The 12,376-nt window shown below is 39.9% G+C and overlaps 1 protein-coding gene across 3 annotated transcripts in view; it reads right to left on the bottom strand.

Annotated features, from left to right (window-relative positions):
- Positions 1-12,376, bottom strand: part of KIAA1671 (KIAA1671 ortholog) — a 123,343-nt gene that overhangs the window by 40,850 nt on the left and 70,117 nt on the right. Inside the window, exon 1 of one of the 3 annotated variants that reach the window (XM_044989851.1) lies at positions 9,586-9,747. The exons of the other annotated variants lie outside the window; for them this stretch is intronic. Within the exon in view, the coding sequence (XP_044845786.1) occupies positions 9,586-9,624 (39 nt within the window). The 5' untranslated portion in view covers positions 9,625-9,747. Of the gene's footprint in view, positions 1-9,585; positions 9,748-12,376 lie in introns of those variants that run through there. 3 annotated transcript variants of the gene reach the window in all.

Here is a 12,376-nt window from a genome sequence, read left to right on the forward strand (position 1 = left end):
GTTAACCATGTGTTTCAGTTACTATAATATCATCTTTGTAGCTTCATGTTCTTGGGGGCTGAGTTAAGACTTCTGGGGTCTATTCTCTGCCACCACTCACTAGCTCTGTAACCTTGGGCAAGTCAATTCTCCTCTCTTTTCCTGTATTTGACCAGCGGTAAAATGATACCACCACCTTTATGGTAGTGCTTTCAAAGCAGTTTACAAGTACAAAGTACTCTTCTTACATTTTTCCCCACTTCTCCTGCTAGCTCAGATGTTTTTCTGCTTGGTGTTTGCTATATAAATCTAATCATGTTCTCATATTGCTTGTTAAAATAAAACACTTATGTAATCAATATACAGAGACTGTTGATCACCTTGTACCATTTTCTGCACAAGACAATGTAGCGTTCATGAGGATTGTTGCAGTTGTATTAAGAGCAAGCGCTGTGGAGCTATAACTACAGTATATGGCAATCTTACCAGCACACCATGTAGTTCCACAGATATTTATATGATAGCCCAGCAGTAAAGCTGTCATGGGATTCAGTATGAGGAGATCTTTTCCATCACAATATACTAAACAAACCTCTCTGACAGAGAAACAAGAATAAGCTTTGCTAATAAAGTTTCCGCAGAACCCAGACCCCCTGCCTCCCAGACTCCCCACCCCTTCACTCAGACCACCCCCATTGAGCTCTCTGCACTCAAACCCCCACGCTGACAAGCCCCATCCCCTGCACCAACCTGAGCCCCCACATCTAGACCCTCACACCACTGACTCCCAACGAATTTCACCCAGACCCCCATCCCACGAAGCCCCACTCCTCCAGCACCCATATTCTCCCACTGAGATCCCCATACCCAGACCCCTCCACTGAGCCCCAATCACCTTCACCTGGAAGCTGCTGCAGAGTCCTATTGCCCCTGCACCTGGAACCCCTCGCCCAACAAGCCTCTGTGTATCCAGACCCCCCAACACCTAGACCCCCCGCCTTTGAGCTGCCTGCACCCAGACTGCCCCACACAGAACCCTCTCAACCCACACCTGGATCCCCCCCCCACTGAGTCCCTTCATACTTGGATCCTGCCTGGTTGAGCCTGCTTGTCCTACACCTGGTACACCTGAGGCAGAGGGGCAGGGCCCCAGGGTGTTTCTGAGCCAGGTCCAGGCCTTGTGCTGTGTCAGGGTCAAGTGCAGCCTCACCACTGAGTCCATTTCCCAGGGGTGGGGGTGCTGAAGGGTGATCTCCCACCTTCGTGCAGCCAGTGGCCTGCCATGCTGCCATGTTGGAGCTTCTGCATTTATTTATTGACAAATGAAACTTGCTGGATTTTGCAGAATTTTAAAATACTTTGCTCAGAGTTTTTAATTTTTTTTGGTGTAGAATGCCCTCAGGAGGAATTCTCTATATATTTTGGTCCATTATATTGCACGTGGTTTTTCTTCCCTTACTGCCCTCAAGTTTCAAGCTTCTTCTAGGCTCCTGTGTGCCCTTAACAGAATGGCATATGCTGAGAAGCTCAGGAAACAAAATGGAAAAGTGCAAAGGAGAAAGGGAATGGCAAGTAAGTATATCTAATATTAAAGCGGCACTTCTGAGACAAGTTGTTGGAAGCAGAAGATATTTGTTTAGAACAGTTAAAAACAACCAAATATTTAAATAGCAACACATGATGAGGTCTATTGACTAAATTTGTTGCCCTGCTGAAGGTTTGGTAATTCTTAGCAGTTTTCTAATTCGAACACTGACTGACAGACACACATTCACCAGTTTGGCTTAAAATTTTATCTGCTCTTTGATGTTCCTGCAGTTTTAAGACTCTCATATGATAACATAGAAGATGTGCTTCACACTATAAGATAATGCTTGGTTTTAACTTAGATTACATGGAGAACAATTTTAATGGTTCTTTTGAATTTTTTTTTCATAACATCCATCTAAGCTCTGAGAATTTGGTGGTATAAATAAGTGAAATGGTAGTGGATTTCTAATACAGTAATTCCTCACTTAAAGTCGTCCCGGTTAACATTGTTTCGTTATTAGGTTGCTGATCTATTAGAGAACATACTTGTTTAAAGTCATAAGAACATAAGAACGGCCAGACTGGGTCAGACCAGAGGTCCATCCAGCCCAGTATCCTGTCTGCCGACAGTGGCCAATGCCAGGTGCCCCAGAGGGAATGAACCTAACAGGTAATGATCAAGTGATCTCTCTCCTGTCATCCATCTCCACCTGTTGACAAACAGAGGCTAGGGACAGTATTTCTTATGGATCCTGGCTAATAGCCATTAATGGACTTAGGCTCCATGAATTTATCTAGCTCTCTTTTAAAGCCCTGTTATAGTCCTAGACTCACAACCTCCTCAGGCAAGGAGTTCCACAGGTTGACTGTGCGCTGTGTGAAGAACTTCCTTTTATTTGTTTTAAATCTGCTGTCCAATAATTTAATTTGGTGGCCCCTAGTTCATATATTATGGGAACAAGCAAATAACTTTTCCTTATTCACTTTCCCCAAACCACTCATGATTTTATACACCTCTATCATATCCCCCCTTAGTCTCTTCTTTTCCAAACTGTACAGTCGTAACCTCTTTAATCTCTCCTCATATGCGACCTGTTCCAAACCCCTAATCATTTTCATTGCCCTTCTCTGAACCTTTTCTAATGCCAGTGTATCTTTTTTGAGATGAGGAGACCACATCTGTACACAGTATTCATGCAACGTTCTGTTATAAGGTTGTTTGGCTCTCCCCGCTCCACTTGCCTGCCCGGTGCTCCTGCCAGGGAGTGGGGTCGGGGCCTTGCCCTGCTTCGCCCACCTGGCATTCCAGCCAGGGAGCGGGGTCAGGGAGTGGGAGTTTGCCCTGTTCCGCCCACCTGACATTCCAGCTGGGGAGCAGGGTCGGGGTGTGGGGGCTTAGCCCATTCTGCCCACCCGGCGTTCCAGCCGGGAAGCGGGCAAGCCCCTGACCCTGCTCCCCAGCAAGAATGCTGAACAGGCGGAGTAGGGCAAGCCCCCGCGCCCCAACCCCACTATGCTCTGCCCCAACCAAGCTTCACAATCATCATTCGTGAGTACAGTATAAATAGTTTGTTTAAAATCATTTAAAACTTATACTGGATATGTATATAACGTCTTTTGTCTGGCGAAAAGAATTTCCCTGGAACCTAACCTCCCCCATTTACATTAATTCTTATGGGGAAATTGGATTTGCTTAACATTGTTTCGATTTAAGTAGCATTTTTCAGGAACATAACTACAGCGAGGAGTTACTGTATTCAAACTACTGTAATAGCAAAGGATCCTACAGTAGCTAAACCCTGAAACATTTCTACACCTTATCTGCAGGGAAAAGGTAAGAATTCAAATTGACTTTAACATCTCAGAACAAAAAGTTACACATTATACACAGGTTTAGGTCCAGACTGCGAAGCCCTTATCTGGTGAACGCTGACTCGTGAGTTATCCCCACTGAAACCACGTGTCAATTACAGTGCAATACATTCCTGACCGAAAAGATTACAAATAAAGACATTTCCCTAAAAAAAACAACCAGAGTTCATATATAGAAGACAGTACACAGAATATTATAATGCTCTGAAAACTAACATGGATAAACAAAAACCAATAAACTTCATTTTTTTGATGTTTGATAAAGCTCAGTGTAATTATAATTCATTTTTATGAGCCTCTGGCACATGCAGATTCTAAGCAGGTCTGGAAGCACAAAGTACCAAAATACTGAGAGAAAGTAATTTACTAGGTGACTATTTCACTGTGCACACAATCTTTATCACTCAACCATCTCCCTCAAAAGATCCAACTTTGTCTCAGATTTGCCAAGGGAGACTGAGGTAGTTAGGCCTCCAATCAGAGCTGGACATCTGAGTCCTTAGGTACCTCTCAGAATCCCAACATTTGTTTGTTTGCTTTTTCTGACTTCCCCCAGTTTTGTTTATAGACAATAAATGACACATACAAGAAGCTATTAAAAATTCAATATTTGCCAACAGCTATCAAAGATCTCTCTTCATTATAAATTTAGGAGAAAATGCCATTATTCTCAGATACCACTAGTGTGGAGTTAAGTTAAACACTATGTTCTCTCAACCTCCACTCAGTATAGCATCTGCTGACTTTAATAACAATCATTCTAATACTAGCCAGACACCATATTAATTCTCTTTAAACTACAGATGCATACATTTCAATTAATTGCTCAGAGGCCCTCAGGCATGAATACTATAAAAAATGAATAGACTATATACTTAATTATGTATTTTTCTTGACTTTAACACTTTTCTTGGAATTACTTATTACTGTAGACCAAGAATATGAGCTACAGAAAGAACCTCAGGTCACTCACTGAACATTTTAAAGAAACAGAGAAAATTATTTGGTTACGAATTATTAACTGTGCTAAAATGCAAACTTTCACCTCTGACATCTTAAGGCATCAAATCACACAGTACTCCAATATACCAAACATACAGATTTCAGCATTATAACTTTCTTTCTCCAAAAAAGATTATTGATGCAGAATCATATAAAACATATCAAACCGAACGACCCCTAACTATTGCATAAGCAATGTTTAGACGAGACCCACAATGCAAGAAGGCGGCATGCTGGAAGAACTCTCCCACTCACAAGCAAGCTGCCTTACATCCTGCACGGGGAGAAAGAAAGGAAGAGTCTATAGAGTACATAAATACTGCACATTTGTAGCAGTTACAGACTAATACAGGCAATAAGTCCACTTTTCATCCTCTATTCCCAATACGCCTAACTGAAAGTATCTCTCACTTTCTTACCCGCTGCCAAAAGGCGTGTAAATCTCCTCTCAATATGGGATATAATACAAATGCTTGCTCCAAATGAGAGAAATAACCTTTTTGTATATAAACACCACTGACCAAAAAGGTTTCCTGCGACTCACAGACCCCCCACCCCAACTGCTTACAACTTTTGCAGCTACAGTGGGCTGCAGCCCACGAAAGCTTGTACTGAAATAAATTTGTTAGTCTTTAAGGTGCCACAAGTACTCCTGTTCTTTTAGTGTATCTACTGACATAGAAACCGCCATCAGAAAGCTCCTTGCTGAAGAGTATGTTAGGATTTATCAACCCGATGAACTGAAGCAACAAAGCTAAGGTCCACATCCTATACATCCTTGTACTAAAGAATCCAGAAAGGAAAACTAAAGGGTTGCAGATAACACATGTAGAGAGACCTCAGGTGCAGTCATCCCTACACAGACAGAGTGCTCGTGATGGAGAGAAAACTGAAATGTAAAAGAAAGACCCTCTATTGTGGTTAACCTCTCTTTCATGCATAAGAGAAATGAACAGGGATTAAGGATTTTCTGACTGACAGTCCAAAATCAGTGCTTGTAAACGTTTGTTGGACAAGAAAAGTGTCCCCAATAAAACACCCTAGTAATAGTTTTTTTCCCTCCATATGATTTTAACAGTCTCCGTCTAACCAGTGGAGTTGGACATAATGCTTTACACAGCTTTTAGATTATGGAATTCTTCAAGCGTTGGTTTATAGCTCCACATATTTTCATGAGAGGAATCATAAAAATCATTTCAAAATTCAAGTGAAATAAAGCAAGATGGTAAAAAGAAGACTTGCATTTGTTTCTAATTTGGATGTTTCTCAAAATATCAGACCTTATAATAATATTGGGTCTCTTATTACTTCCATCTAGAAATGCTGGTTTTGGCACTAGTCCAGGATTCATCATTATTGTAATTTCCAATCCCTGAAAATGATATACAGACTGTATCTCCTGCCAATCTGGAACAGAAAGAAGTTCTCTTCTATAGCCACTAAAGCAGACACTATCTGAAGGAAAAAGACAGCATTATAAACAAGCACAGAATATCAAACACCTTGTTGCTGTGATGTAGAATAAGGACATGGCATAAATGAAATATTGATTGAGATGGATCTCATGAGTCAGAATCTGCATAGTTAGTGGCAAAAATATCTGACTGCAGAAGGGACCGACACACAACAAACAGCCAACATGACACCCACAGGATGCAATACCAGTAAAAATTAAAAACAAAAATCTGCTGGCATAAAATTAGTGGGAGCAATTAAATATATACACAGAATGGGCTCTTTGTCATCAGTCCAGAGAGGAGCAACTCGGTTTGCCTTCTTATTACTGGAATTATAGAATGAAATCTTAATGAGTCCTTGGAAAGCCTTTTTAATGTACCCAGAAATCAGAAGCTAGCTGTTGCAGACTCTGGCCAAAAACCATGTGCAGTATGTAATGCTGCTGGTGGTACTGTAAAAGGCTGGAAAATCCTGATTTAGTGCAGACAACATGAGGAGTCTTCTTTACAAACCAAAAGAAGTGCACCAATTGCACATTTGACCCCTTTGATTTACAGGCCTGCAAAACGTCAAAGAGATGGAGAAAGTGGGAAAGTATCCTATAATATAGTAAAAGTACTGTTTAAGAACCCAAGAATCTAGATGGAGAAGTAAATCGACTGTTTCATTAGAGTGGATTCTCCACCCTTAAATCAGGCCATTAGCATAAAGCATAAACCAAAAGGAACCCATTTTATAATGCAGGATGCATATACATTCTTTTCAGAGTGGTACACGTGTTAGTCTGTATCAGCAAAAACAACGAGGAGTCCTTGTGACACCTTAGAGACTAACACATTTATCTGGGAATAAGCTTTCGTGAGCTAAAACCCACTTCATCAGATGCATGGAGTGTGCTATAATATATATTCTGCTTACTGTATTTTTCATTCCATGCATCTGATGAAGTGGGTTTTAGCCCACGAAAGCTTATGCCCAAATAAATGTGTTAGTCTCTAAGGTGCCACAAGGACTCGTTTATACATTCTTTGTCCATCTGAAAAGTTACAGTGAAAATGGAGCGTTGGCTGTCTCTCCAACACACAATTGCAATAGTGCAACTGAGGTTCAGATCTGGAAGAAAAATTAATCCTAGAACAGAAATCCTGGCCCAAATACCAAACTAGATACAACAGTGTATATTTATTGTACTCTCAAAGGATATTTAGGTATCATTTTACCAGTGACCTGAAGAGCTCTGAGAGAGCTTGGAAGCTTTTCTCTCTCACCAACAGAATTTGGTCCTCAGTCACCTCATCTCTCTAATATCCTGGGACCAACACAACTACAACAACACTGCATACAATCATTTTACCAGTGTTATTTATGTATATAGTTTTCCTTAGTCAAAGTTCTACTTTCTGGCGTCACACGAAATTTATATACACGCCTCAAAGGGCAGACAGAATGGGAAAACAAACCATGACCACCTCTGCTGCTATCTTTGTATGTGTAACATTTATTCTTGAAAACAAAGACATTATATTCTGCACATCAGTTATACTATCCACCATAAACTCCCTCTCCACGAGCATTAGTGCACTGTAAAACTATCCAGAGTACAAATGCATCTTCTGAAAAGCCTAATACCACAATAATTCAGTCCCCCATAAACGTAATCACCATACAAAGAGAACTGTATAATTAATAAAGGATATTTTAATATATAAAAAGCCCACCTTCACAACATTAAATGACAAACTGAAAATTACAATATCATTACCTTCACTGCCTCAGATTCAGTACCCCACCAACAGTTTAAAGTGTGTATGTAGAACATCCCTAATTTGTGCAGCACACCACTTAAAAACATAACATAAGAACGGACAGACTGGGTCAGACCAATGGTCCATCTAGCCCAGTAGCCTGTCTTCTGACAGTGGCCAATGCCAGGTGCTTCAGGGGGAATGAACAGAAAAGGTAATCATCAAGTGATCCATCTCCTGTCGCCCACTCCTAGCTTCTGGCAAACAGAGGCTACCACCATCCCTGTCCATCCTGGCTAATGGCCATTAATGGACCTGTCCTCCGTGAATTTATCCAGCTCTTTTTTTAATCTTGTTATAATCTTTGCCTTCACAACATCCTCTGGCAAACAGTTTCGCAGGTTGACCGTGCATTGTGTGAAGAAGTGCTTTCTTTTTTGTTGGCTTGTTTTAAACCTGCTGCCTCTTAATTTCATTGGATGACCCCTAGTACTTGTGTTATGTGAATGAGTAAATAACACTTCCTTATTTACTTTCTCCACACCAGTCATGATTTTATAGACCTCTATCATATCCCCCTTCAGTCGTTTCTTTTCCAAGCTGAAAAGTCCCAGTCTTATTAATCTCTCCTCGTGTGGAAGCTGTTCCATACTCCAATCAGTTTTGTTGCCCTTTTCTGTACCTTTTCCAATTCCAATATATCTGCATGCAGTATTCAAGATGTGGATGTACCATAGATTTATATAGAGGCATTATGATATTTCCTGTCTTATTATCTATCCCTTTCTTAATGGTTCCCCACATTCTGTTTGCTTTTTTGACTGCTGCTGCACATTGAGTGGATGTTTTCAGAGAACTATTATGGGGATTATGTTTTCCAATGTGCATTACTTCGCATTTATCAACATTGAATTTCTTCTGCCATTTTGTTGCCTTGCCACCCAGTTTTGAGAGATCTCTTTGTAACTCTTCACAGTCTGCTTTGGACTTAACGATCTTGAGTAGTTTTGTATCGTCTGCAAATTTTGCCACCTGTTTACCACTTTTTCCAGATCATTTAGGAATATATTGACCAGTACTGGTCCCACTACAGACTCTTGGGGGGACACCACTATTTACCTCTCTCCATTCTGAAAACTAACCATTTATTCCTACCTTTTGTTTCCGATCTTTTAACCAGTTACTGAACTTTAATAGATTGGTGAGGTATGATTTCCCTTTACAAAAACTGTGTTGACTTTTCCTCAAATCTTTTTCATTTATGTGTCTGATGCCAAGCAATGTTTGGTTGGTTGGTTGTGCATAGCTCCCATATGCCACTGTTCACTGAAAGCAAAAGCTTCCTCTTTACTTTCTTATGCAAAATGCCGCAGATATGATACTTGTCATATTAGTCACTGAATAGTCACCTTACTTTCATTTTTCCAAAGGCAAACTCCACCACAATCTTGCACCAGTTGAGTGCATACTTGAATCTGTCTTGCTCAGTATGTGATCAGGAAGAAGTTTCATTAGCCATACAAAAGTAGGTATTGCAGGATCCTTGAGAATCACAGAACAGTAACACAGGTGTTCAATGGGAGCAAAGTTCATTTCCCTTTACCATCTCTTGAAAAGTCCAGTTTTTAAACATTCTAGCACACACTTTTGCTGGCCACTCTATGTACACAAACACTTATGAATTTTCCATGGTGGTCCATTAAGGCTTGAATCTCTTTTTGTTAATTTACCTCTGGAGTTGGTAGGAGGAGGAGAAAGAGGGGGATACAGAATGAACCAATGCGTTATTTAGTACTGAAATGTAATTGTAGTTTTGGATCAGTAGCAGAACTATTGGTTGAAATGACAAGACTATAGCTGTGTAAAAGAGAGGGGCCTTACAATCAATATTAGACATTAAAATCCAGATAATTTTGTACATACACACTAAAGATATATGCAGCAGGCTGAAGGTCAAACCCTCAAGGAATCAGAAATTCTATGACTTAAATATACTCACTGTTTGATGGGCTAGTACTGTGCACAAGGAATTTATCATAATTTAACACCACCGTTACAATTGTTTTCTAGAGATCTGGCAAGAAAATCCACCAATCCAGTGTTAAAATTTAATTTGAAAAATAGTGGCCGATCTAGGGCAACATACCACATGTATGCAAGCTCCCCTCCCACTCTGCACGCAGATGCGCGCGCGCACACACACACACACACACTCTCCACCACACCCCCAACACTGCAGCAACAGATAAATAATTCCAGAACTGTGCATATTCTTGCTGACCTCACTGATGACAAAGGTTAAAGGCTTCCATATCGGCTCCCACAGCACTAGATACTCAGGAAGAGGCAGCATTTTCCTGGCCAAGCTGACCTCTTTTATTTGCACGGTAACTTTTCAAGTCTTACAAGCATTTTACAAAGCAGGAAAAACAAATAAATCGGGAAACTATATTTAAAAAACTGCAGTGTCCTTTTCATTCCTACAACACATTATTCATCTTCAAGAGGTGGTTGACTGTAGACAAAACATTAGGTGTGATTAAAATCTGACACAGATTAAAGAGTTAGTAGGGTGGTACAATAACGTAATTTTAAACAAAACTGCAACACCAAGACCAATGACAAAAACAATTTAAATCACACCACTATAACAACTTAAAGACCTGCTGTATTCAGACCCTCTCCACCACCACCACCACCGAAAAAGATTGAAATAAACACAGATTGATTTAGTATTGTAAAATTTTCCACTCAACTCAGTCCCCTAGTGAGATGTAGTTAAACTTCAGAGAACCAGAAGTTTTCAAGTGGTAAATGGGAACTGCCTTTTCAGGAGCACATTTGGGATATGAACATGTGAAAATATTGGCATATTAAAATTGCCCATGCCTCTGTCTTAGAATATAAAGATTTAGTTTTATTTATTTTTATATATTTGTGTAGAACTACTGCAAACCCTAAAGAGATGTGTTATTATATTTAAGTACCCCTAAAACTGTAAAGAGTTAATTTTTCCACATGCAACTGAATCAGCCAAGTCCCATGGTGTAAAGTATTCTGACAAATTATAATATCAACCACTACAGTTCCATTGTTGCTATGCAACCAAAAGACTGTCAGAGCCATACACATTTTTTCTCTCCACCCACTGCATATGATAACCAGTAGAACTGCTAGTGTTAAAAATCTGCCAATATTTCCTTTATAAACCATGGGAGTTATTTTTAGGGGTAACTGGTTTAGCTTCTCAGTCTTTTCAAATCATACTGTGCTGAGTTATAGCACAGATTGAGGCATGAACCTAAATTCTAATTTTTTTCATAAAGAAGGCACAGTAAAATCCAAGTACAGTAGTCGTATATTTACAGACAAAATGACAATGGTGTCACAGTTTTTGTCTCTGCCAATAGGTCAAAATGACTTGATTGTAAAATAAAATGTTTAGAAGTCAGCAGTTGGGGCTACCTGGCCTGAGTAAAGTAAAGAACCCTAACCCTTCCCCCAGCCCAAAAACACAAACTGAAATATTTCAGTCAGGAAAGAGTGATCTCAGTGCTGCTGAAACTTTAAATTACTAAAAACAATGGGCCCCTGGGGTTGCTAGATCCCCTTTTCTGAGAAGAAGTGGGGAGGAGGGAGGGAGGGAAGGTAGAACAGCTTCTAAAGAGGGAGGGAGAAGGCTACCTCCTGAAGAGATGACATGCAACCACTGGATGACCCAGAGTTGATCAGAAAGAAGCTTGGTCAGACAGAGAAGTCTGACTACTTAGCAAAACCTTCTGGGGTCTGCCAACTAATTAACTGAATTCAGGGGAAACGGCCCAGATGCAAAAGCTAGACAACAGACATACACTGTAGCTACTCTTCATTGCAAGAGCTTTTGTTTGCATTAGTGTCCCTTTAAAACAGGGAATGGTTTAATTTTATTGTGTGGGATATATGCTCTAACTGAAAAAGCAGCAGAGAGTCCTGTGGCACCTTATAGACTAACAGACGTTTTGGAGCATGAGCTTTCGTGGGCGAATACCCACTTCGTCGGATGCATCTTCGTCTATAAGGTGCCACAGGACTCTCTGCTGCTTTTACAGATCCAGCCTAACACGGCTACCCCTCTGAGACATGCTCTAACTGAATATTTTAAATCAAATGGTCTCAAACCATTGTACTATTAGTGGTGTTGCTCCTTTGGATTTTAAACAAAAATGTACATTCCATCAAGCTGTTTATTAATCTTCCTAAAACCTTGTTAATATAAATGCCAACTTTAAGCAGGATAAAATGTATTGTGCTTGAGCACTGTGTTTCATAACAAATCCAATTGAAATTAATATTTTTAAGGGTTATCTACAAGTGTTCTACAATACAATGTGCCATGATTTCTAAGACTACCTAAATAAGATAGTGAGTTAAATATTATCAGTCTTAACTTTTATTTTATTGCTTTCAGCCATTTAAGGTCTATCATTCATTTTGTTTAAAAGTGTTTTCCATTTTAATTCTAATCAACTTATTTTAATGGTGTGACTTTCGAATAAAGCATAGTACATCAGCCATTGAAAAGCTACCTACAGTATTACAGAATGCTTGAATGGCTTACAGATCTTCTATCAATATCCTTGCAACATTTCAACAGTTCACAGTGTAACACAAGTGTTCACTGGGCAATGTTCTTACCACATCAACTAGCTACATTGTTTGATTTTAATGTCTTGTTTATCACAGTTGGAATCTGTAGGGAAATTGGGAGGGATACACAATGATCAATATTGCTCTTATCCCATACTGAAAAG

The sequence above is a fragment of the Mauremys mutica genome, chromosome 16 (assembly GCF_020497125.1).
Source record: "Mauremys mutica isolate MM-2020 ecotype Southern chromosome 16, ASM2049712v1, whole genome shotgun sequence".
NCBI lineage: Eukaryota > Metazoa > Chordata > Testudines > Geoemydidae > Mauremys > Mauremys mutica.